Source organism: Lutra lutra, chromosome 7, assembly GCF_902655055.1.
Source record: "Lutra lutra chromosome 7, mLutLut1.2, whole genome shotgun sequence".
Lineage (NCBI taxonomy): Eukaryota > Metazoa > Chordata > Mammalia > Carnivora > Mustelidae > Lutra > Lutra lutra.
This window is the reverse complement of record NC_062284.1, coordinates 136,742,638-136,767,916: the sequence shown is the minus strand read 5'-3', so window position 1 is coordinate 136,767,916 and position 25,279 is coordinate 136,742,638. Positions and strand designations below refer to the sequence as shown.

The 25,279-nt window shown below is 38.3% G+C and overlaps 1 protein-coding gene across 2 annotated transcripts in view; it reads right to left on the bottom strand.

Annotated features, from left to right (window-relative positions):
* The window catches only part of UNC79 (unc-79 homolog, NALCN channel complex subunit), a 247,835-nt gene that overhangs the window by 193,772 nt on the left and 28,784 nt on the right, over positions 1-25,279 (bottom strand). For both annotated transcript variants that reach the window (XM_047738927.1, XM_047738926.1), the window contains exons 2-4: positions 17,631-17,751; positions 10,548-10,852; positions 7,187-7,357 (exon numbers count right to left, since the gene is read on the bottom strand). In XM_047738927.1, coding sequence (XP_047594883.1) covers positions 7,187-7,357; positions 10,548-10,794 — 418 coding nt within the window. In that variant the 5' untranslated portion in view covers positions 10,795-10,852; positions 17,631-17,751. The remainder of the gene's footprint in view (positions 1-7,186; positions 7,358-10,547; positions 10,853-17,630; positions 17,752-25,279) is intronic.

Here is a 25,279-nt window from a genome sequence, read left to right as displayed (position 1 = left end):
AAAGGCAGCTGCTTAACTGACTGAGCCACCCAGTTAGCCCACATCAAGTGGTTGTGAGGCAGGTGGGCCCTGAGCCTGGTGGCAGGAGCATTACTAGAGGGGAAATAGGAAAGGTGTGCAGGTGTGTGAGGGAGAACTGGGTGGCCCTGGGCCCTTCGTTTAAGGGGGACTGGAGGGTGGGGAAGGCAATTCTTATCTCTGACATACTCGTGGAAAAATAATTACATATATTTAAATAATTACATATATATATATATATATATATATATATATATATATATACATACATACATATATATATATATATGGTCCTTTTGGGGTAATGGTTTTCACCACTGTTGAAATTCATCTGAAACTTTTTGATAATAAACATTTCTTAAAAAAAATAAATAAATAAAGGCTACTACAAAGGGAGCTTGTGAATCCCTGTGCCTGGAGGCCTTTAAAAATGGGAAAGATGCCCAGAATGTCTTGGTGATTTAGGTGAGGTCTATTTGCAGTCGAGCCCAAATGGCTCGACGACCTTTGGCTGTCCCTTTTACCCCTACAAATCCATGCTCTCCCTCAAGTGTGGTCAACCACAAAGCCAAAAGCATTCCCCCGGCTCAAACCCTAGGAAACTGGCTCCAGCACCTCGACAGACAGACACGGCCTTGCAGTTCTTAGCCTTATAACAGACTGGGTAAAATCACTGCAATTCTAATTAATAAACGTGCACAGGCACACATCATTTATTGAATCTTGCTAAAAAGGCATGCATGATGTAAACAGATGTACGGCTTGTCCGGCTTGTCCCCGTGAGGGTATATAAAGCCAAAGCGCCATACAGCAGAAGGAAGAAGAGAATTAATAAGAAAAGTAAAAAATAAAATAAGTAAAATAAAATAAAAATAAAATAAAATAAATAAAATTAAATTAAATTAAAATTAAAATTAAATTTAAAAAATAAATAAAATAAATGTATATATTTATATATAAAATGAGTATATTTATAAAAATAAATAAATAAATAAATAAAAATAAATAAAAATAAAAAATAAGAAAATTTTACATCTAATATTGTGCTCAGGAAATACAATTACAAGTTCTAAGGCCTATTTCCTGATCCTCCCGGCACCACCAGAATAACAGTTATCAGCATCCCTTTCCTCTATGAGCAATAACAATTCCTTAATCTGTTCCTGCATTTTATAGTTCCTAATGTACTATCAGGTATAGCTCTTATATGACTCTCACCAAAAAGAAATAAATAAGTAGGGACGCCTGGGTGACTCAGTCGATGACATGTACAATTCTTGATTTCACTGAGGTCATGATCTCAGAGTTGTGAGATCCAGCCCGTGTCCGGCTCTGTGCTGGGTGTGGAGCTGCTGAAGATTTTCTCTCTCTCCCTCTCCTTTCCCCCTCCCCACCACCATTTGTACTCTCTCCCTCTCTAATAAATAAATAAATAAATAAATAAGACTTAAATAAATAAATATATTGGGGAAACCATTTTATAAAGAGAATTGGATTGCTTGCATGAGAGCACCAACTTAATTATTAGCCCAAGTCACTTGACTTCACAGGCAACACTCTAGTGACTTATTCATTCAAAATTCATTTAAAAATTCAAAAAGTATTTTTTTTCATACCCCTACATACCAGGCATTTTTCTAACCCTAGAGACACAGCCATAAACAAGACAGGCACGCCTTTGTCCTTATGGAGCTTAGATGCTCAAGCAGTACCATCCAATATGGTAGCTATTGGGCACATGTGGCTATTTAAATTTAAATGAATTCAACATCAATGAAATTACAAAGTCAGTCTCATTAGATTCATTTCAAGTGATCAGTTGTCTTATGTGGCTAGTGTATTCCCATGGAATTTTATAAAACATTTCCATCATTGCAGAAAGTTCCATGGACAATGCTGTTCTAGAGGAACAAGCAAACAAATACCCATGAAGAAATAAAGCAGGGCACAGGAATAGGTAGAAAGTGATGGAAGGTCTTGTGTTAGCTTGAGGGTAAGGAAAGGCATCTCGAAAGGTGTGACATTTGAGCTGAGACCTAAGAAGAGTGAGGAGGAATTGTATGACCATTTGGGAGAAGGACTACTGAGACAGAGGAAAAGCCTCGTGTCTTTATGGAATTGCAGAATGGCTAATGAGGACAGCACGGGGTGAACACACAAGAGGCAGTAATGACTTGGTAAGGTGGCAGCAGTGGCCAGAGCGCACAGGGCCTTGTGGGCAAGGGAAGGACAGTGAATGTGATTGGTCAGAGTGATGGAACATGACAAAGGAAATGACGTAGTCTGGTTTACACGTTTGGAGCATAGCTCTGGCTGTTGGGTGGAGAACAATTGTAGGGTGGCTAAGAATAGAAGCAGGGAGATCAGCTCAGAAACTACTGGATGGGTCTGGGTGAGAGATGGTAGTAAGGAGTAGTCTGAGTTGGAATATATTTATTTATTTATTTTTTTATTTTTTTATTTTTATTTTTTTTTTTTTGTCAGAGAGAGGAGAGCGAGCGAGCACAGGCAGACAGAATGGCAGGCAGAGGCAGAGGGAGAAGCAGGCTCCCCGCCAAGCAAGGAGCCCGATGCGGGACTCGATCCCAGGACGCCGGGATCATGACCTGAACCGAAGGCAGCTGCCCAACCAACTGAGCCACCCAGGCGTCCCTGGAATATATTTAAATAAACCCCATCAACCTTATACTTTTGTAAGGGGTAAAGATAAGAGAATCGTCTGGGAAGAAGAAACACAGTCTGGTGCCATACAGTAGAACCACTTCCTGTGCTTTGCCAGATTGCACTGCTCACATTAGCAAGTGTCTTGTTTCTGTAAGCAGAGGGATTTGTGTTCCATGAGTTAGGGTTTGAGCACAAGATACCTATGTCTTCAGAAGGGCATATCAATTCAACGTAAGAGGAAGACTGAGACACCATGACTCAAAAGTCAGCGCAGCATTAAAAGATGTGCAGACTGCTAGATAAATGAAAATCACAGAGATAAGATTGCCCATCAACAACTCCGAGGCGGAGGAACTTGGCTGGCTCAGTCAGCAGAGCACGCAACTCTTGATCTCAGGGTTATGCGTTTGAGACCCATGAAGGGTGTAAAGATTAGTTTGAAAAAAAAATTGCAGAAATGCTCTGTCAGATCCTATGAGACCAAAGCCTATTATAGCTATTATTGTTTATTATACAACAAATTCTAGGGGGAAAAAATCCCAAGCCCCAGAGGCTGGCCCCTTTTCTCAAGCAATATTTAGGACAATAAAACTTCAGGACATGGGAATTTGAGCAGGATATTGGCATTAGTTGCAATGGTATTTGACCCATCTGTCATATGTCTATGGGTTTGGTCTGTTCTACATTTGTCCAACGTAATACAATAGCTAAAGGCCATTCCTGTATGTTATCTCACGGTCTTCACAACAAACACGGGGTGTAGGCGGGGAAGATCATGATTACTCACAATTCTACAGCTAAGGAAACTAAAGTTTGATGAGGTTAAGAGATCTGCCAGGAAGGGGCGCCTGGGTGGCTCAGTGGGTTGGGCCGCTGCCTTCGGCTCAGGTCATGATCTCAGAGTCCTGGGATCGAGCCCCGCATCGGGCTCTCTGCTCGGCAGGGAGCCTGCTTCCTCCTCTCTCTCTCTCTGCCTGCCTCTCTGCCTGTTTGTGATCTCTCTGTCAAATAAATAAATAAAAATCTTTAAAAAAAAAAAAAAAAGAGATCTGCCAGGAATTGTAGGACTAAACAATTTAGCTTTTCTGTTTCTATTCTAAAACATTTCCATTGATTGAATAATAAAGCTCTTACAGTACAGTAAGGCCTACTTTATAAAAATGATCATTAGCTAATAAAGCAGGTTTTATATATAGAAGGCTATTAAAATGTCATCAATATGTTGTGTTGGGTTCTATCTCTTTTTCCTATATCTTTATTAGTTTTTGGAGGATCACAGGAACATCACACACATCCTCTAGGAGTAGTAACTGTAGAACAAAAATGATCGTAGAACCAGATACTCAATTCAACCACATGATTGCTTTTAAGTCAATGCAAAGATCTGAACGAACCTCTGTTTTTCCTCAGGGCAGGTGACTTTGAGGAAATTTGAGTTGCATGACACTGCATAGTCTAGGCTACCAAGATACACTAAAAGGGTCTTTTACTGATATCATTGCTCAGGCTTATTACCATCTTTGAAATAACATAGCCTACATCAGTTACTGTCTGTCCATTTGGGATCAGCTTTTCTCTTCTCTGCCAACATCCATATCATCTGCCCAACATCCATATTTCAATTTGGTCCACAAATCACAAATTTCTTATTGGAAAAAGAGAGGTTTCCATGGTGAAATGCTAATGACTTTTTCAATTCTTAGTAATCCATATATATGTATGTATTTTAAATAAAGCCTACTGCACACACTTGGAATACAGAGAAGAATATCTGTTTATGGAAGGAGTTAAAAAGCAAAGGTTATGTCAAAGGAAATTTTTATAATAAATTGCAGTTTCCTCTGCAGCACCTCAAAAGGAGTTATTTAAAACAAAGGCATGGTGCTTGGTTTATTGACAAAAATGACGGGAGGGCGTAAGGGAGAAACATGCATCGCCCTTACAATGATAGAGCTGTGATGCTCCGTTAGACCCAGCTCAGAGCTCAGAGCTTCATATTCTAGGTTCTTAATGATTCAAACATTTAACACCTGAAAAACTGTCCACATTGACATTTGACCTGGCAAACACCACACCGAGCAGAGAAAAGCCTTCTTGTCTTGATGACTTTTGTCAAGTACTCAGAAAATGCAACCTCCTTCATCCTAACCTCTCAGTCCTAAAATAAAAACATTCTGGAAGAAGTTAAATGCCCCTCTCTCTGTCTTGTTTTGGTCGGGATTTCTAGACACTGAAACAACTTCCAAAGACAGAAACAACGTGGATGCCAGCAACAGACACACATTCTCAACGTCTGTTCATTTTCACGTAATTAATCAGGAACCCACTCCCCTTTCTCTTTGAGTCTGTGTCTTTGCAAAAAAACAAATACAAAAGAAATACCTGAATTGTATAATAGAATGTGCCTTTAATATTACTACCATTTACTTTCAAAGATTTAAAGGTGTCGAAAACTGGCTATTCCTCAGTCCATTGGCCTGGTGATGAGAAGCCAAAGTCAGGAGTAAGAAACCAAAACCCAAGCGACAAGGTAAATGAACTAGATCAACAACTGGGTTAGAGGAATATATGTGCCTCTTACATAAAATAAAATTGATGTTATTTAACCTAGAATTAGTAAGCCAGAAATAACCTTAGAGATGGAACATGTTTTCCAAACCCCTCCTTTACAGCTGGCAAAACAATGGAGTCCCAGAGACATAAACAGCTTGTTCATAATTTAAATGAGCACCAAGTCACTCTACTAATTAAGTATTAAAATTCACGCAAATGTTATAAACTCAACTTACTATTTTATTCCCCTCGGGTGCCAAGGCTCACACATTTAAAAGGATTCTAATGGGAGTATAAGGCATGTTTTGGGGTCTGTGCTTTAATTAAGTAGAAATTAATGAGGACAAAGGATAAAGAAATAACTAGCCAGTTGTCACAATGTTTGATCTGCATAAAGCATAACTTCAGGGACCTGATAGAGTCAATGACTTTCCCTAAACTATTAACTTATTCCTAAGAAGAATTAGATTAATGATAACAAAGGTACACCTCACCTGTAATTCTTTAAAAAAATAAATAAAAACAAAACAAGGATTTCTATGCCTAAATTTAACAGTGAAAACAACTAAACAATTCTGAGATCCGTAATAGTAAATGAAGTCCTTGTCAGGTCACACAGAACAAAAACAAAAAGAGAGAGGAAGAGAATGATCAAATATTCTATTACTTGAACCATATAATCAGTCTGCTTATTTTTTTGAATAGCTATATAATTTAGATAGCCGTCAGACTCTTTGCTGAAAAGACATGAAAATTACAACTCCAGAGCTAAAATTAAGCTTAACTGTAAACCAAGTAATGGAGCTTAAAGGTACCTATGTTTACCAATTATTATTCCATAGCGACAAGCAGGAAGTTAAATAAGATCAAAGGGACCTGAAATTAAAATGGTGAAAAATGATCACAAGGAATGGAATATGACTAATAAAAGTGTTGAAATGGAACAAGAGTTGAGGGAAGGAGAGACATAAACTAACACTTAGCACTTAGCACTGTGTCCCAGGTGAATCAGAAACCTGAACCAGGTATCCCAACAACCCAGGCAACTAGTATTATTATGCTCATTTTACAGGGAAGAAACAGAAAGGTTAGGTAACTTGCCTAGGGCCACACAGCTAGTTTGGTAGCACAGCTGTTGATACGAATCTAGATGTGTTTGACTCATAAATCCACCATCTTTTTCAGGTTACCCCCTGAAGTAACCTCTGGATTCATAACCGATTTCTTTTTAAAATACTTTAAAAGAATGGTGATCATAAAGACCACAACCCAATCTGTTTTTTCTCTTTGCTCATGTCAGAAAGACTACAGAAATAAATCTATAAAAGTGAAATAGAATTCAAGTCAGCTCCGCATTTATAAACAGAATGGGTCGCAAGCCTTAGCTTCTTTCAAAGTGTTTTCATAAGTTTTGACTCACTTCATCATCACAATATCCCTGCAAGGGGAAGCTCCTGCTGACGTCATTCCCCCCAATGAGGCGTCAGCCACGTGAGCAGCCTGACACCATACAGTACATTTACCAACGGAGCTGAAACTAGGATCTGTATATCCTGACTCTGTCTGTTCCTCTTCTCATCATACCCTTCTGCCTTCAGATACAAAAGATAAGAATTTCTATACCTGAGACAACACTCCCTCCACCTTTTATCCTTAAGTGACAAAAATACCATAATTTCTATGTAGGTAATATAGACTTCACCTTGATATGTGTTCTTCCTATTCCTTAAGACCAAATTATGCAAATAAAACAATTTCAAGGTATCATCATCATTCATTTCTTTGATTCTCACCATAATAATCATGCTGAAATGACAATTTAAATCACAGCACCTGTATACAGCAAGTGATTCCATTATAATCTTGAAAATCTACAGCCTAAAACAGCAAAAGCAATTTCTGTTTGTACAATACACTAAAAGAATCTAGTATTAGGTAAGATGGAACTTACATATAGCCATTGGTAGAAAAGATGTGCTAAGATATTCAATAATATCCTTGTGCAGAAATGGAGGAAAGGTAGCTAACGTTGATATCATCGTGTAGGGCAAAGTACTCAGAATATCATCATTGAGAAAGGGTAGCAAACATGTAGTTGTATAAAATATCGACTGTCCAAGATCTACAAAACAAAAGTGAGTAATCAGTCACGGAATATTTCGCCACTTAACAAAATATGCTAATTCTACATTTTAAATTCTTATGAATTGGCTTAAATTATAACCAGCTATCTCTCCCTTCCTATTAAGAACTCTGAGACATGATGCCCAGTGACGTGCATACACAGGATTAGCTCGATATATGACTGCATTAAGACAGATAAATACCTAGTTCATGAGCTTCTCCTCAACCCTTTATCAGTCTTCAGTAATACTTGGTATTCATATTATTCCTGGGTTTCAGAAACCAAAAGTGCTTTCCATGTGATCATGAACCCTGAAATATCCTCTAGCAATCTCATCTCCATTACATTTTATACATGATAACTATGGCACAAAGCCATTAAATTATTTTCCCACTGGAAGTTTTAGAGAAGTCAAGGGAAGGACTGGAAACGAAACCAGGTTATCTCTGCTCCATCAACCAAAGCACACTCTTCCTACATCCGGAGTCTTGGGCAATGAGGGAACATGTGCCTTCCAGCACAGCAGCCTAAAGGAAGCTGTAAATGACTCTCCGTTCCCCTGTGCATCTCATTATGAATTATCAGGGAAGGACGTGCCACCTAATGATAATCTTTCCACCAACACTTAAATGGGGATAGGAAGAGTACATACCTCTCTTCTAGAAGGACTGTTAACAAGGCTTAAATGAGATTAACATATTCTTAACACAGCACATAATGTGTGCTCCACAAGTATTAGTCATTTTTATTAATACGAATAATGTTACTATTATTACCTGCACAAGGAGTAAAAATAGAGGACATTCACCAAAAAAAAAAAAAAAGAAAGAAAGAAAAAAAACCCCATAACTAGTTAGCTTTACAATGCATCTATAACAAATCTTATTATACTAAATATATCTTTTGATAGTTCTGGACCTCCCAATAGATGGGTTACCAGTCAAGACTTGACAATGAAGACTTTGATCAACTTGCTATCCATTCTAAAAGAAAACTATTAGATTTGTTGGTTTTGCAGCTTCTTTACCTTCTTCATGCAATTCCGATGTCTGATGTTATTTCTGATTAGAATTAATATGCCATCTCAATAGTCACATCGACTGACAACACAGAGGACGAGGCCACAGGGCACCCTGGCGAGCAAGGGTCACTCAAGCTTGGGCTCAAGTTGATGAGACGTAAGATTCACAGGTGTTTTACTAAGAACTAACTGAGGCTATGCATCAAAGACACCCAACTACACTGTAGTCTCGTTACAGAACACTGGTGCGGAAAGGGGCCTGGGAGCTAGAATATCTTTCAAACGAGGAAACCAAGGCCCAGAGAAAGAACGTGATTGCCCAAGATCACCTGATAGGTGGTACCTGAACTGTGACAAGAATGCAGCCCTCGACAGTGTGCAGCACTGTCCCCCATGAGGACACAGCCTCCATCCCTGGGGCAGTGGTTCTCAAACTCAGAATACAAAGGAATCACCCAGAGAGCTCATCAAAAATCTCCATCCTCAGGACACACCCCTCAGCAATTCTCAGTCCTAAATCCCGGTTCGGGACCCAGAATTAATTCCATTTTCAAGCTCCCTCGGGGATTCTGACATGGTGGAGAAACCCTGCTCATCTGCTTTTTAACCTCTAAGGGATAGTCTAGTGAGTTTTTTCCTCTCCTTTAAGCTCTGTTATGCAGAACAAGAACACAGTACATAGATAATAGTGAAGAGTAAAGTCGCAACACGGTTCTGTATATAAAAGCAAATATATAAATCATGCCTCCTGAAATTGTCATAACTTAACATATTAATTGCAGTTAAATGGGTTGTGTGAGTTACCAAACTGAATGCTTTTATCTTAATCCAGGGGCTCTCACACAGTGGCCCACCCCAGGACCAGGCAGGTCTAGAGTGACCTCACAGGACTGGTTGTCCCAAAGGTAAGGTACTGACAGACCCACAACCACCATGGTAGGCTCTGCCAGTCTTATGTTCAAAGAGTCGTCTCCTTTAAGCTCTGAGAGGGGATGGGATCCCAGTGAAAGTGACGAGGCTTAAACAGCTACAAAATGATACAACAAGCAAATTTACAAATTTGTACATTTTTAAATATTCACTATAAGATAGAACTGTAAATATAAGAAGAAACAAATTGAGTAGCATTATGTCATCATTTTTATAAAAGTATATTTTTTAAAAATTTTTTCATGAGGAACACATCTTACTAAATAAAACATTAAGCATTCTCTTAGGAGAGTTAGCCACAATTCAAAGGTAAAATCACCACCACAATCCACCCACTTCCCAAATTCCAATTTTTCTATGCAGTGAATCTTTGGTTATCGTATTTCCAGAGACACAATTATCAGCGCTTTAAAGTTAGAACAAGTGATGTTTTAAACGTTCATTCTCTGCAAAAATCCCTTCTCTTATTGCATGGGTTTTCCATGTGATTCTCAAAAATATAATACTGAATAGTTAAGCCAGAAACATTATGATATTATTGTACTCCTTTTTATGGGTTAGAAGAATCTGGTAAGCAAGCAACATAATGACATTGGCTAAAACACACTGTAGAAAGAGAAAGCATTAAGAAAAGAAGCATGCTTTTCATAGGAGCACCACTCATACTGTATAGTAGGTACCATATATAGCTTAGAGCATCACTATACACTCTACCAAGGGCCAACATTTTATAAGTATTGATGGCTAACAAAATTTAGAAGTGTTCTTAGAGATTTCTCCTTATTGAAACTCCCAGGTTTAAAAAAAAAAAAAAAAAAACAGGAAAAATAAGTCTCAGGGAGATTCTGTGATTTGCCCCCCAAAAATCACAGAATTAGTAGGTGGATTTGATCTGCTCTCCTTACATTTTATTGGGGGGGGGTCAAGTTTTAAATCTTAGCCATAATTTCAACAAGAATCTCCATGACAAGCAGATCAAAAGAGATAAATTTCCATTAGAACCTGAATCCTCTTTCCAGCCTATTTCCCCTAAATGTAGGCCCACCTGGGTAACATCCCTCTGGCCATAAAAGAGGGGGAAAAAAAAAAGGCAGGATGGGAAACACCATAATTAAGTTTCTGTGTAAGAAAGGCTTTAGCCACACAAAGACCTTTCAAGCAATTTATTCCAATAACAAGTCTCCAGCACCCATAAACATACATGGACATTCTCAAAGGTTCTGATTAAATGCTCACCATGTTGGCCATGCTGTAGTAAAGGAACTAGATCCAGGAGAGTCACCAAAGTCACGTAGAGGCCTTGATAGTCCAAAGAAGGGTAGTCTGACAAGTGAGCATCACGACTCTGCAGGCCGCGTTCAGAGGGGGCCTCTCGCAGGACGCTGTAAAGGAGGGAGCGAGTAACAGTAGGGTTGATGGAACTGACCTGCGGTCTTAGAGATGGGGTGAGTGGGAATGGCACAGGAAAAAGACACATGGTCATGGGCACTGTCAAATTGGAGGCATCTTGGTTTTCCTTCTTCCCTGTGCGGGACAAAATGCTGTTGGGGGGACAAGGAAAAAAAAGAGACAACAAAGACACAAAGAACAGCACATTACATTGAAATGACACTCTAAAACAAATAATAAAACTCCAGATACATCCCACATAAGATGCAATGGCTCCACCAGCCGTGTGTGCAAATCGAGTCTGGGTCGCACAGCTTCGTGCTCAGAGAGGTAACCAATAGCTCGAGGGTTCGTTTGTGGAAGTTGCATTGCATCTCATGTGTTATCTGGTTAGTAAGGAGCAAAAATATAAAAATGCATGTTTCAGTGCCAAACCCATGTTTTACAGTTTGTCAAGCTGGTGAAGGAGAGGTTTCCTCGAAGGAAAACCAATGGCTTTGCCTAATGAGTCAGGGCTTCTATTACTAATGGAAATGAGCTTTCAAAGCAAAGGAAGTTTTCAGCAAGACTGTCTTAATCACGTAAGTAAAAACCTGCAAAATATAGGTATGGCACTTGCAGAAACATGTTTTAGCAAAGAATAAACATGTGTGTTTATTAAGAAGGTCTTAAAAATCACATGTTTATTGCATCAAAATAATGTCTATATGTATATTATGATACTGTTTCATGACATTCTATCAGTATCATTTGAGATAATGAAGTTTAAACAGGCATATGAATTTAGAAATAATACATATTTCTAAAATGTTAGCTAAACTACATTGGAAAAGCTATAAAATAATATATAGTAGATGGTCTGCAGCATATGTTTGTGAACTAATGATAATGGTTATTTATGTGTGTGTTTTTTTTAATTTTGCATGTTGGGGAGGAAACATTTTATTCTACGAATACAAAGAGTGGCTTATTAAACAGTTACCTTCAAAATTCTAAAGACTAGGCAAGCAGTATCTGTCATAAAGCTGCACATCATACAATAAGATCTCATGTGTTACTGCTGCTACTTACGTTATTATTCAACAAAACTCACTAAACACTAAAGGAAAGATAATTTAGAGAGTTAAAAGAAGTTTAATGGGAATAAAAATAAACTCTGGAAATAAACTGGCTTTCTTTTAGCCTTCCTTTTTAAACGAAAATGTTTTAGTCAAAGCAATAAAGCAGAAGAGTTGTTAATTTAAAAACAGAAGACATGACTGCTTTGGCCAGATGTTTAGTGTTTTTAAGTTAGGTTATACTATTTATCATTAAAGACAATCGCTATACATTATAATGATAGTATCTGCTGCACTTACAAAATGTTTTTATATAGTACACTTATATGTTATTCAAAATGGATAACAATTTATAAATGTTTCATTACATAAAAATAACCTTGTTTTACACTTAACTCTATATGCATCAAACATTACTAAGTTCTTAATTAATGATACTACATTTACCATTTTTACAGTGGTGTCAAGAATTGGTTAGTGTCAGACATGCTTGCTATTTCAAGTTTACATTTATTTCTATTTACTCTTAGTGCAAAATATGTTACAATGTAAGAAAAATGACTACATGCTTTTTATTTTCCATGTGCCTAATTTACCTCGATTTCCTTTGTCTTCTGTTACCCAATGTCCAGGGAAAAACAATTAATAATAATAAAAATAATTTCAGAATAGTTATGTAATACTTCTTAGCAAGAAATACCTTAAAATTTAGTGTAATTTTTTTTTTTTACTTTTAACGGGATTAAATTTACCTTTTTTGGTGTGTGATGTATTTAACTTAAAGTAAGCTTACACTTTACAATGGGATAATATCAACATTCCAGTACCATCAGATTTTCCATCAAACTTGATACTTTCCTCATATAACTTGATTACTCCTAAAAGTACCACCTTTAAATGTTATATTCTTGCTAAGCCCAGTCACCAAAAATCTGTTTTAATAGAATTCTATCCCACTGAAAATTCCTTTAGAATCACAAGAGATGTTAAGTCAGAAATATTATTTCCCAAATTTTAGCCCTAAGTTAGCCTACTACCAGCATCATTTCAAAATTACAAGATGCGGATCTTATAGAAGTGATATAGAAAAACAACATTTTGCCTTAAAGAATAAAATCAGCTATATATCATATATTAATGTTGTCCTTTAAATTAAGCACAGTTCTGTCATCAGACTTTTCCTTGGTGGGGGAAATATAGTACATTATTTTTTTTCAAGTATATTTTAGTATTGTTCCAAAGTTTGATATAATTTAACAGACACTAGTCAAATCAACTTTGGAGACTCTGTTTTGGTATTTTTCCCTTCCTGTATACATAGGGTTCCCAAATGACAGCAGCAACAAGTTCATACATGCAGGGAGGGAGAATGTCAGCATTGAAACAGTAAAACTTCTCTCTCACTGCCTCTAGATTTAATAAGTAGGTGAAGTTGAGAAAAAAATGGCTGAAGATGAGTTATCCATGAAACCAGTTTTAAATCACCATTCATGTTTCAATGTAAGGGAATGTTTTCATTTGTGGAAAAACTAAAGAAGGGCTCATGAATCAATGTACAATGCATTGTGATTTTATGATGTTTTGTGAAGTTTATTCAGAAAAAAAAACTTATTTCCCCAACCAAACTGTCTAACTTGGGAATGATAAAATCATCTACCCCATCTAAAATTACTCCCCAGAGGTCTGTACACCCAACCAAAAAGAATATGAAGAATGCCCTGCTCAGAAGAGTTTGACCCAGCAACCAACTTTTCACCTTTCCTTTTCCCTCCTGAGATCCTCTTTATCAAATATTTACTTCCAACATCAAGAGGAACCAAGAGAAGAAAACCCCTGTGGGTACAGAGAAAGATGAGAAGTTGTCCTGAGGTATTATAGCACAGAAAATTAATACATAAAATAAACTTTCTATAAGATTACGAATTTTGACATTTGGATTGAATCTCTCTACACTAAACAAAATTTATTTGACCAAGCTATGCTCTAAAGCTACTCTGTAGACCTCAAATCAATAATTAGAAGGTCTATGTTTTCTTCCTAAGTAATTAAAAATTACAATTCAATTAAGATTTTTGAACTGAGACTAGAATCCCTTTTCAAAATGTATCAAACATTTTCTAAAGAGTTAGCGACAAGTAGCTTTCCTCAGACTTAATGATTTTTAAAAAAGACTTCATGTGCTAGCACCTTGAATGGCACCAGCAGAAGATCTGGGGGAAGGAATTCCAAAAGACCTAGGAAGACTACAAACCTTTAAATATTCTGTGAGGTAGGGGAAAAGATTCTTAAAGAAGACCTTAGATTTTAAATATGGCCCCAGAATGCTTCCAGTGTACAATGGACGGACTCCCCTCTAGTTAAGGGGAATTAAAGTAGATGATCTTCATAGGTCCTTCTAATACTAAAAGCAAACAAAAAACTAAACTCTGAAGTTCTGTGTAAAGTGCGTATCTGTTCCCATACTTAGGTCCCTGCTAAATGAAAATGAGTACAACTCAGCACTCAGACAGAATTTTACCTGGTACCCCAGGTCACCATTAGATAAAGTAAATGTTCTAGGAAGACTGCTGCAATGGACAAAACTTGGACAAAGTCAACACAGTTCAACAAACATTTACTGATCCTCTTCTAAGAACCAAACTCTGCTCTATGCTCAAGGGCTAGTAAGATGAAAAATGCACAGGACTCACCTTCTACTAACTGAACCCCATGAACTTTATTGTGAGTCTAATTAAGGGCTAAGTGGGCATATGTGGACTACTCAATGCTGATACAGTCAATTATGGTAACACAATCTCTCCTCTCCTGTGCATTAGATTAACTGAAGTTAAACACCTAGGCTAATCTCTGCCTTTGGGAAAATGTACAAAACTCTACTGAAATCAGTAAGGGTTATGTGCCATGCATGAAAACCACAGGACTATTACTCTAAAAATGCAATCCTGACTCAAATGAAGCAGCCAGTACTTAATTTTGCAGATTTTAATAGAAATAATAATAATTCTGGGGTGCCTGGGTGGGTCAGTGGATTAAGCTGCTGCCTTTGGCTCAGGTCATGATCTCAGGGTCCTAGGATAGAGCCCCACATCAGGCTCTCTGCTAGGTGGGGAGCCTGCTTCCCCCTCTCTCTCTGCCTGACTCTCTGCCTACTTGTGATCTCTGTCTGTCAAATAAATAAATAAAGTCTTTAAAAAAAAAAAAAGAAATAATAATAATTCTGACTTCCTTGAGAATATCCAAACAGGAAGTCAGAGGGTTACTCTGTGAGAATTCATCTCTAATTCTTTCTTCATGTTTCATTCCAAGAATCTGGATTCTGAAAGCAAGAAGTGTTTCTGAATGTAAAAATCAACGAAAATGCAAAGGGAACCATCTGTTAGTAAGTAGAAAATCTTACTACACCAAATACCCAGGCCATCTCATTAGTCTTGAACTAACAGTATAAGTAAACTAAAGAAATATAGATATGATTGGTATGGATATATAAACCACCAGTGAAAGTGGTCTATCATAACTTGGACCAATATACAGGACAATAGTTTAAGTTCTGTATTTCTAGTAAGCAAAAGAAGCAAAAGAGTTTTGAATTATTCCTTTATTATTGTTGTTGTTGTTGTTGTTTTTAATGCTGAGGTAGGCAAAGAGAAGAATGAAACTGCATTGGGTTCAGCCCAAGAGTTGAACCTATAAGTACTAAAGTCCAATGACATGTTACCCTGCTTGGGTTTTCACTCTTCCTCTTACTACATGTAAATATGTCCTATAGGCTGTCAACTCCACTCTGACCTGCTGCTATCCACAACAAATTGCTAAGTGAGAGAAAGAGCTAAAACATCTGGGAATTGAAATGCTGTCCATGTGACACTTCAAGAAAAGCTCAATTTAACTTCCAAAAAGTTGGCAAGTCTTTGCATGAAGCACTTCCCTTCCTCCCTTAATCTCAAGGACAGCCGAAACTAGGCCTTGGTCTCAGAAGGGAGGCTGGTATTCCCAAAGGCTAAACCCAAGTTTTTACGAAGAGAAGCGTCTCCATACCATGCTAACCAGTAGTACTTGGGAGAAGCAGTGTCATGTAATTATTAAGAGTGTGTGCTGTGGATGAGGACCACCAGGGTCCAATGCTGGTTCCAACACTTACTAGATGTGTCACTGTGAGAAGCTGATGAAACCACTCTATGCTTTAGTTTCACTGTTTATAAAATGGGTATAAGACTACACTCGTTTCATAGAATTATTAAAAGGGATTACATGAGATGACATGTAAAGCGCTTGACACCTATAATTACTGGTATTATCACACATAATGGCTATGATAATGGCAGCCATTTTGTTACTATTACCAGTGGGAGTCATTGCTGATACGGTCTCCCGCTGAAAAGGGACTCCGCTCAATTGCATAGACTCTCCTCCAACAGCTACTTGAACAAATTACCTCCATCCCAGTTTTACCATTTAAATGTTATCACCCATGATCATATCCTAACGATCCATCGCTCAAGAAAATGGAAATTTCATGTCTTGCAAACATGACTTCAGTATCCCAAATTTCCAAAATTCCTGATACAATGACGGAGATTTAAGCAGTAGGCTTTAAAGTCCCAAGGGGAATGTCAGTTTCTTGGCAAAGTGAATTCAGATTTTCCTTCCTACTGAAAAACAGCTCTCACTTTGTGAACTCCCAGAATTTGTGATAAAGGAAAGTGCTTGCCGTTGAGAACTCTGACCTCAACGACAAAAAGGAGAATTCAAAAGAGCAGACTCAGATGCTTGGTGTATAAACTTAAACTGATTATCACTATGAAAATTGAAAAATGCTTCCCCCGCAATGTGAAAAGAAGGGAAATCGCCCCTAAGGTCCTCGACTTGGCAAGTATGAAATCCATGAATTTGATACACAGAATCCCTTTAAAAGAGAACAGGGGCACTAAGTGTTCTAAAGAAGACAGGTATTCCAAAGAACGAGAACAAAGAGCAGGGCTGAGAAGACCAGTAGCTGACTTGATCACATGAAGCTTCTTCTGCAAAGCGTTCAGTCTGCCCACGGCTGAGCCCTGACCGCCGGGACCTCCAACACCAGGGCCATGCCCCTCATTCCCCACTGGTGTTCTGTTCCTAATTCCAATCTCACAAAAGTGTTGCTAAAAAAAAAAGTAGCAAGTCATTTTGCATGTTTCCAAAAATCAGATCTGTAGCACAAAGATCATGGTCACTAAGGGAGAGACTGAGCCTTAGAATTTAATGGAAAGGAAAGGGCTCCCCTCCCTTCGTGGCTGTGATTTCCCAAACACCTGAGTGGTTCCCCTCCATCTGCCTGTTTTTCCTATTACTAATGAGAACTGTAAAGGAGGTAAGTGCCTTCTGTCTCTGTGTCACAGTCAAACCGGCCAATGCTTCCCGCTCCTTGTCCCCCCCAGTGTCCACATCAATTGTCAAACATGCTGAACGCAGATGGTTATTCCCAGATCATACTTCAAGTAATAGGATATACTATAGATAACCTAAAACGCTACTTAATTCTGCTTTTGTTGAAGACCATCTCCTATTCTTAATTTTAGCAACATAAATTCTCCTTTCCACTGCACTCTTCATTAGTGCCAGACATAGAACCTTTTACCACTATACAAATCTCTTGAGAAGATGTAAAATGGGGGAAAGCAGGCTGTAGCCATGCAACCCATTTGTTTTTTTCCACTTAGGTCTGTGATCTGATCTGCTACATACCCCCAGAGAACCTGAGTCCAGACTCTTCTGGCAGGGCACAAGAAAACAGAAGGCCCTTCAAAACTTTCGGTTCAATAAAAGCTTAGGTCCCAATCAATTCAGCAGTACTACCTAATAATTCTTTCAAAGTAGAGGATATTTTAAAGCTTACCTTAACAAGGTCTGAGAAAAGTATTTCAGGGTGTTTGCAATATCTGTCCCTGAAGGTACAGGATAAATGTTGTGAAGAACCCGGTTATGATATTCTTGTAAGTACCGAATCTTGGAAGCAACTAGATAAAAGCAAAACAAAACAAAACAAAAAAGAAAGAAAAATCATCTTGTAATATGTATTAGGTACACAGTTTTTTGGGTTGTTTTTTTTTTTAATGATTAGGTACAGAATTTAATAAATATTTTAAGGAAAATATGTTAAATTTTTACTGGAATTCCATGTTAGAAACCATTTAAAAGACCTTTAATTTTTTATCATTATATTCAGCACACAATTTTTTTTTTAGTTATCTGGCTTAATATCCTATTCATAAATTATCTGGTTTTTTTTATCACTAAGAAAAGCAGTATTCCAAATCATTTTATAATCACCCCTCAGTTAGCTTATTATTAGCAAAATAATAATAGATATAATCTCTGCCACTAGAGAATTATATTTAAGATTGCTGAACTAAAACTGAAGGAGAAAACTCAAAGGTCTTTCAACAACACTTCAAAAATCCTAAAATATAGGGAGTCTCTTGCACAATGGCATCAGTCAAAACCAGATTTTTAATTCAATCCATGATTGTTAAGACATGTAACGTATTAAGTGAATGTTTGAACAGCAAGAATATGTTACGAGGAGAGTAACTTGGTGAGTATTAAGTAAGAATATAATAACTGGGTGGTAATAAAAATATAAAAAATGAATGTCACATTTTTCTTCCAAGGACTTTCATAAATTAGGAGACTTCCTAATAGCTTTCCTGAGCACGGCTGCTCACATCTTCAAGATTCAGGAGGGACTAAATGGGTTTGTTTACCCTCCTACACCTACCTGGAGTCACCAGCATTGTCCACATTCCTGACCTGACCTTTGACCTGGCTGCAGTGAATGGCCCAGTTCTAGTCATTCCTCTTTGCAATTCCCAAGGGGCCATGATGATCACCGTCTTTCAGGTCTCCTCTTCCACAGAGCTCTCAAACTGTCCATTTGTCCTTTCAATCTTTACGGCTACCAAGGGAGCCTTTTAGGTGGTATGGCTCACTGTCAGCAGTTAACAGAAGACATATCAAGTCCTGGAGAAGTAAGATCTTGCTGTTCCCAACAGCCCACGGATACAAGCTCCTGGACGCATTCTAACTGAAATGCTGGTGTAAGCAACTTAAGAAAAGTCAAAATGCTTTTGACAGGCGTGGGACGTAGAATCACAGAATGATGACATATCACAACTGGAGGGACCTTAGGAACCTTTTCCCAAAACCATTTCATTTTAAAGATGGGGAAAATGAGGCAATTAAGTAGTCAATGGCAGAGCTAGATCAGAACTTATACCCCTGGCCCCCATCCTGTGCTCTTTCCGCTGTGACATACTCTAGAACACGACTCTGAGAGGAAGTCAATATGCAGATAGTGGGTGTTCGTTGCATGATATCAAAGCAATTCCCAGCTGTTTTTAGGTAAATTGTTGATTCTAAATCCCACATATACCATTGATCAAATCTGCCTTTTCTCCCTCCTACTACCTGTACTATTTCCATAATAGTGGAAATAATTCTGCTTTGCAGAATACCTTTACTCTGTATAGACATCACCTCTGAAGAAAGCAACAAGTTTATATCCATTGTCTCAAGTAACCCCAAAAGTATTTGGTTGTAAATAACTTTTTTCCTGAGATAAGGTAAAAAGAAGCGATACTTGAAGCTCCTACATAATTTACAAAAACCCATTTCATTCTCGGTGTTTTTGATCTCAGTGTGTTCACCACCTTTTTAAAATCCTGTGACAGGGACCCCTCCCCCCACATTAATACATAGTTTCTGAGATCTGTACTCAGCAGCATGTGCCTTCTGCTCAACCACCATCACAGTAAAGCTTTGTTACTATGACTTCTCCCAGCTTTAATAATCAGCAGGTTTCGGTCAAGTATTTCAGGAATACCATTAATCATTCCACCACCTAAAAAAAGGTGTTGATGGGGCAGGTTGTGGACAATAAACTCATGTGAAGAGAAAAGCCAAAGATCCCAAACTCAGCGCTTGCTCATAATTTAAGAGCTACAAAACTGTCACTACACAACAAAGACAAGCATTCAAAACTGTGTGTGGAATGAATGAATATTCTTTTTAAAGTTCCTTTTGTTAAAATGCAGCCGTGGCTCCTTTCAACAGGTATCCAAACATGCAAGGGAGAGCAAAGAAAAGAACCCCTCCCTACTTGGAGACCTCTTAATATTTTACAAATGTCACATTGCGCTGTCTTTATTTACTTACCTGTTTGTTTTCTATGCCAGGTTGTAAGTTTCTTGAAGGTAGAAACTGGGTCTGACTCCTGTCTCTATCCCAAGCCTAACACACTGCCTGCCACTTGGTAAGCAGTTGATACATTTACAGGATAAGTGAACAAATGAATTATCACTTTGATAATATCCCCTATCATTTGGGGGTGTTGGTTCTGTAATATATATGTCTGTCTCCCACACTAGATTGCTGCCTCTTTTTATTCCTAGTGCTGGATGCCTAGGAGGTGGCCAAAAAAATAACCGATGAGTGAAGATGGAAATGGGGCAGAAAGAAAGAAGGGGAGAGAAAGAAGAACAAAGATAGTGGTGAGTAATCATGAAGGACAACTTCTAGAACTGGTTGGAAAAATGGTCACACTAATTTTTACATTGGCGAATGCAACAAAATCTTAGCGGTGGTAGATTCATTTAACTTACATGTTTTCAACTATTGGAGAACATCCAGAAAGACCCCTGACATACAGTGCTTTGTAATTGTGCTGGGGAGGTGACTAAAACACATTAACCTTTCAACTTTGTGCACCAAAAAAATAAAAATAAAAAGGTCGTTTGGCTGGTTGCTAAACCCATGTGAGCCACCAGCAGCCTCACTGCAGCACAGAGGTCTTACTCTTTACTCAACCGTGTATTGCTGCATGAATATTGCTGCAGAAACTCAGATAGTTGAGATATACGGAAACGACCTCCAAACTCAACTGACCCTCAGACTACATTTCTCCAATAAGCTCCTTCTTCTACCTTCTTCAATCACTGTTTCATCCCTCTCCGTGTTTTCCAAAACTCCCCCACACCCACTCTTTTCCTTATACTTTTAAGAAAGCAGACGCCATCTGTTACGGACTGCATGGTACCCTCCACCCCCAAAATCATATATTGAAGGCTTAATGTCAAAATGTAACTGTATTTGGAGATAAGGCCTTAAAGTGGTGATTAATTCAAAATTATGACCCTTAGAGTAGGCTCTAATCCAGTCTGCCTGGTGCCCTTCTAAGAAGAGGACATTAGAATATAAGACAGACACCAGGGATACATGTGCACAGAGAAAAGGCCATGTGAGGACAGGAGGAAGGCGGCCATCTGCAGCCCAAGGAGACAGGCCTCAGGAGAAACTAAACCTGCTGACACCTTGATCTTGGACTTCTGGCATCCAGAACAGCGAGAAAATTAATTCTTGTTGTTTATGCCACCTAGTTTGTGATGGCAGCCTAGCAAACTGACTAATACACCACCACAGAGGAAATCCTCCAAGAGTGTAAGTCAGAGCTAAGAGTCCAAGCTCTGAAATCCAACAGTTCTGGATCAAGACTTTGACTCTACCTCTACTCACCCCCCATTTCCTCATCTGTAAAATAGGGATAATCATACCAACCTCATGGAGCTACTGTGAATTTTAAGTCCCTGTGCCAACCACTTAGCATAGTACCTAGTACCTACTCAACACAGAGCAGACAGCGAAGCCTACCCACATCTCCTTCTTTCCTTTTCCAATCAAACATCATCAATAGGACCACTAGTGTTCCCCTCCTACTAAGTCATTTCCATTAGCATTCAAATAAACTCTAGAATGTCCCTTGTTAAAAAGAAACAAAAAACCTCTCCCTGACTTGACATTCCCATCCATCACTGGCCTCTCCCTTCAGAGCCAAGATTATAAATTGTGTACACTCTCTCATCTCTCCATCACTTCCAATTCTTCTATTCACTCCAGTCGGTCATGCACCTGCACCACTGCACTGTATCCCCTTCTCCCACCATCATACGGAGCCTCCACGTTGCCAGATCCAATGGACACTTTCTAGTCATCATTTTAGCAGACCTTTCAGCACATTCCATACAGCCAATCCCTTCCTCCTTGACACTCACTCCCACTGGCTTTGCAGCGACTTCACATTCTCCCAGCCTTCCCCCTCACTGCTCCATTACATCCTCTGAGGGAACTCTGCCACTTTCCCCATTGCTTGATGTTTCATGTCAGATTTCCTCAGGGCTCAGCCCTAGACTCTTTGTTCCACTCACTCCAGATTCTCTCCACCGCCAATCCCATCCATCCATAGTGCCTACAGCATGATCAGTGCCAACAGCTCTGTCCCAGACCTGTAGCTCTGTCCCAGACCTGTAGCTGTCCCAGACCTGTAGCTCTTCTGGGTAACAGACTTCATCTATTCAACATCTCTCCTTAGTAGTCTTAGATATTGCAAGGTAAACGTGCTCCATGCTGAACACTTATCTCATCCCTTACCCCTCAAAAAACCTACTCCACCATCTATGCAATATACCAAGTCACCCCAACAAGGTATTCTAAAAATCATCCCTAACAGCTCCTGTTCCCTCTCCCTCACACCCTCAATCCAACCTGTCACTAAGTCCTGTCAATGCTATCACCGGAATGTACCTCCAATTGCTCTTCTGTTCTTTATCTTCACTATCGTAACTGGGCACCATCATCTCCCAATCAATTGTGAAAGCCTCCTTACTCATCTCCCTGGTTCTCTCTTGCCTCTTTCCAGTTCTTCCTCCTCAGAGCAGTCCAAGAGATCTTTTCAAAATATAAACTATTTCATGCAAATCCTTCAGTGGCTGCCCATGACCATCAGAACAAAATCCAAAATCCTTACCCTATTATACAAGGTCCCTGTCTACTTTTCAAGTTCACGTCATACTTTTAAAGCCAGATACGTTGGTTCTTGCTTCAGTTTTCTGAACTGGTCAAAGCCACTTTTTGGCCTAAAAACCTCTATAATGCTTGTCACTCTTCCTAGAATGTTTTTCCTTCCACGTTTATCTGGCTAACTCCTACGGCTACTCCAAGGCTGACTTAAAATATCACTTCCTTATGGATGTCTTTGCTGTCTTCTCTGTCTAAACGGATTTTCTTTCCTCCACCTTCATTTTGCTTTATCATAACACCCTATTCTTTTCTCTTCCACAGTAGTTAGCACAATTTTTAACAGCCATTTGGATGATGTTTTACTTAACAAAACTGGGATCATATATTAGTTTTAAATCATTTTTTCTTTAAATCTCAATCATTTTCCTATGTCACTATTTTTAATAACAATCCATTCCTATTTTTAAATTTGTATCAGTCTTTGCTTATTATCATATAAAGGTAAAAAATTTAGGTAAGTCCAATGAAAAAAAATTAAAATTATCTAAAGACCCACTACTCAGAGAGAACTATAGCTACATTTTTGTGTTTTATCCTTCTACGAAATTTTCTCTGCAAAAATATACATTTACAAAATTGGGATTAGACTGCCTATAGTTCCAGAATCTGCTTTCCTTGCTTCCCATATCAGAATACATTTCTGCAACTTCATTTTAATGGACATACATTTTATCTATGTAAGTAAATTGTAAATTTTTTCACCAATCATCTGAGATTTGGGGTTATTTTTCAATCTTCTAGTCAATGTTGCACAGAATATCCTTTCAAACATGTGCACACATCTTTAGCTATTTCCTCAGAATACATTTTCAGTCACAGAGATGCTGAGTCAAACAAGAAATACTCAGTTCTAAGCATTTGATAGGGGCTGCCTGGGTGGCACAGTCAGTTAAGCACCCAACTCTTGGTTTCAACTCAGGTCCTCATCTCAGGGTGGTAAGATGGAGCCCTGTATCAGTCTTCATGGTCAGCGGCACAGTCTGCTTGAGATTCTCTCTCCCTCTGTCCCTCCCGCTCACGCTCTCTCTCTCAAATAAATTAAAAAAAAAAAAAGCTGTTAAGGGGAGCTTAAGTGGGTGGCTCAGTTGGTTCAAAGTGTCTGCCTTCGGCTCAGGTCATGATCCCAGGGTCCTGGAATCAAACCCCGCATCAGGCTCTCCCCTCAGAGGTGAGTCTGCTTTTCCCTCTCCCTCTGTGATCTCTCTTACTTTCACTCTCTCTCAAATAAGTAAATAAAATCTTTTTAAAAATAAATAAATAATTTAAAAAGTTGTTGATAGGAACAGAGGAACTTTCCTTCAGAAAGACTCTTTCTCTTTATATACCAGTCACATACATATGAATAATAATGAACAGTGTTTACTGAATGTCTGCTATTCATCAGATGTTCCATACACATTATTTTTAATCTTCACAATAACCTTTGGAGTAGGTTTTATCATTGCCATTTACAGCTGAATAAACCAAACTCAAGAGTAATCGACTTAACCAAAGGCAAAAAGCTAGTAAGTAGTAGACCAGATAGTTTCACTGGCTATAAGCCAGGTGTTTCCACTGGGCCCTGCTGCTCTTTAATTACTTTTACTAGCTTAATAATATTTAATTGTATGATATAGCGTAAAATATTAATCCTGTCACTATTTCACTTTTTTTTTTTTCACTTTTTGATGACTGGTTATTTGATGACTACTACTTCTGTAAGGAATACTGCAGTGAACAGATGAAATATTAACCTAAATGTGTTTTTTAAAAAACACACACAGGGGCGCCTGGGTGGCTCAGTGGGTTAAGCCTCTGCCTTCGGCTCAGGTCATGATCCCAGGGTCCTGGGATCAAGCCCCACATCGGGCTCTCTGCTCAGCGGGGAGCCTGCTTCCTCCTCTCTCTCTGCCTGCCTGTCTGCCTGCTTGTGATCTCTGTCTGTCAAATAAATAAATAAAATCTTTAAACACACACACACACAAACAGAACTTGTTTACTTCATTGGTCCCACAGTTTTCTCCTTGAAAAATCAAATCCCTTTAATCCTTCAGAGCCACACCATCCATGAAGCCTTCTTCAAGAATAAGAAGGCTCTTCTTCTTCTTCTTGACTATAGCCATTATCACCACTCCCTTTTCTGACTGCTCAGAGCACTCCTTATCTGCCTCAAAAATTTTGTCACTTCATTATATAAATTTGTCACTAATAATAAACTGTTCCAGATGGTTCTAAATTAGTTTCATGTTTGCAAACTTAGTAATTCTAACAATACCTTAAGAACTTTGAGGATACCAAAAACAAAAACCAAAAAACAAAAAACAAAAACAAAACTTTGAGGATACAATTGTGTTAAATATCATTTCAAATTCCCTTAGAATTTGTCACAATGCTAGGTGCACCGCAGATGGTCAACCTTAACACAGTGCAGTGGTTAAAATGGATTAAAAGCTTAAATGTCAACTATGTTATATCCTATTAATACTCTCTAAATTCGTTAAAATTTTAATGTCATGTATACAAATAAGTAATTTCTAGGTAAAATGTGTTTGTGTAAAATAATGCAGAAATTTTTTCATGATTTTTTCTCCCATCTCTCATTCAGTACAACTCCAAATAATCATTTCCCTTGATATATTCCAAAAATTTTTAAAG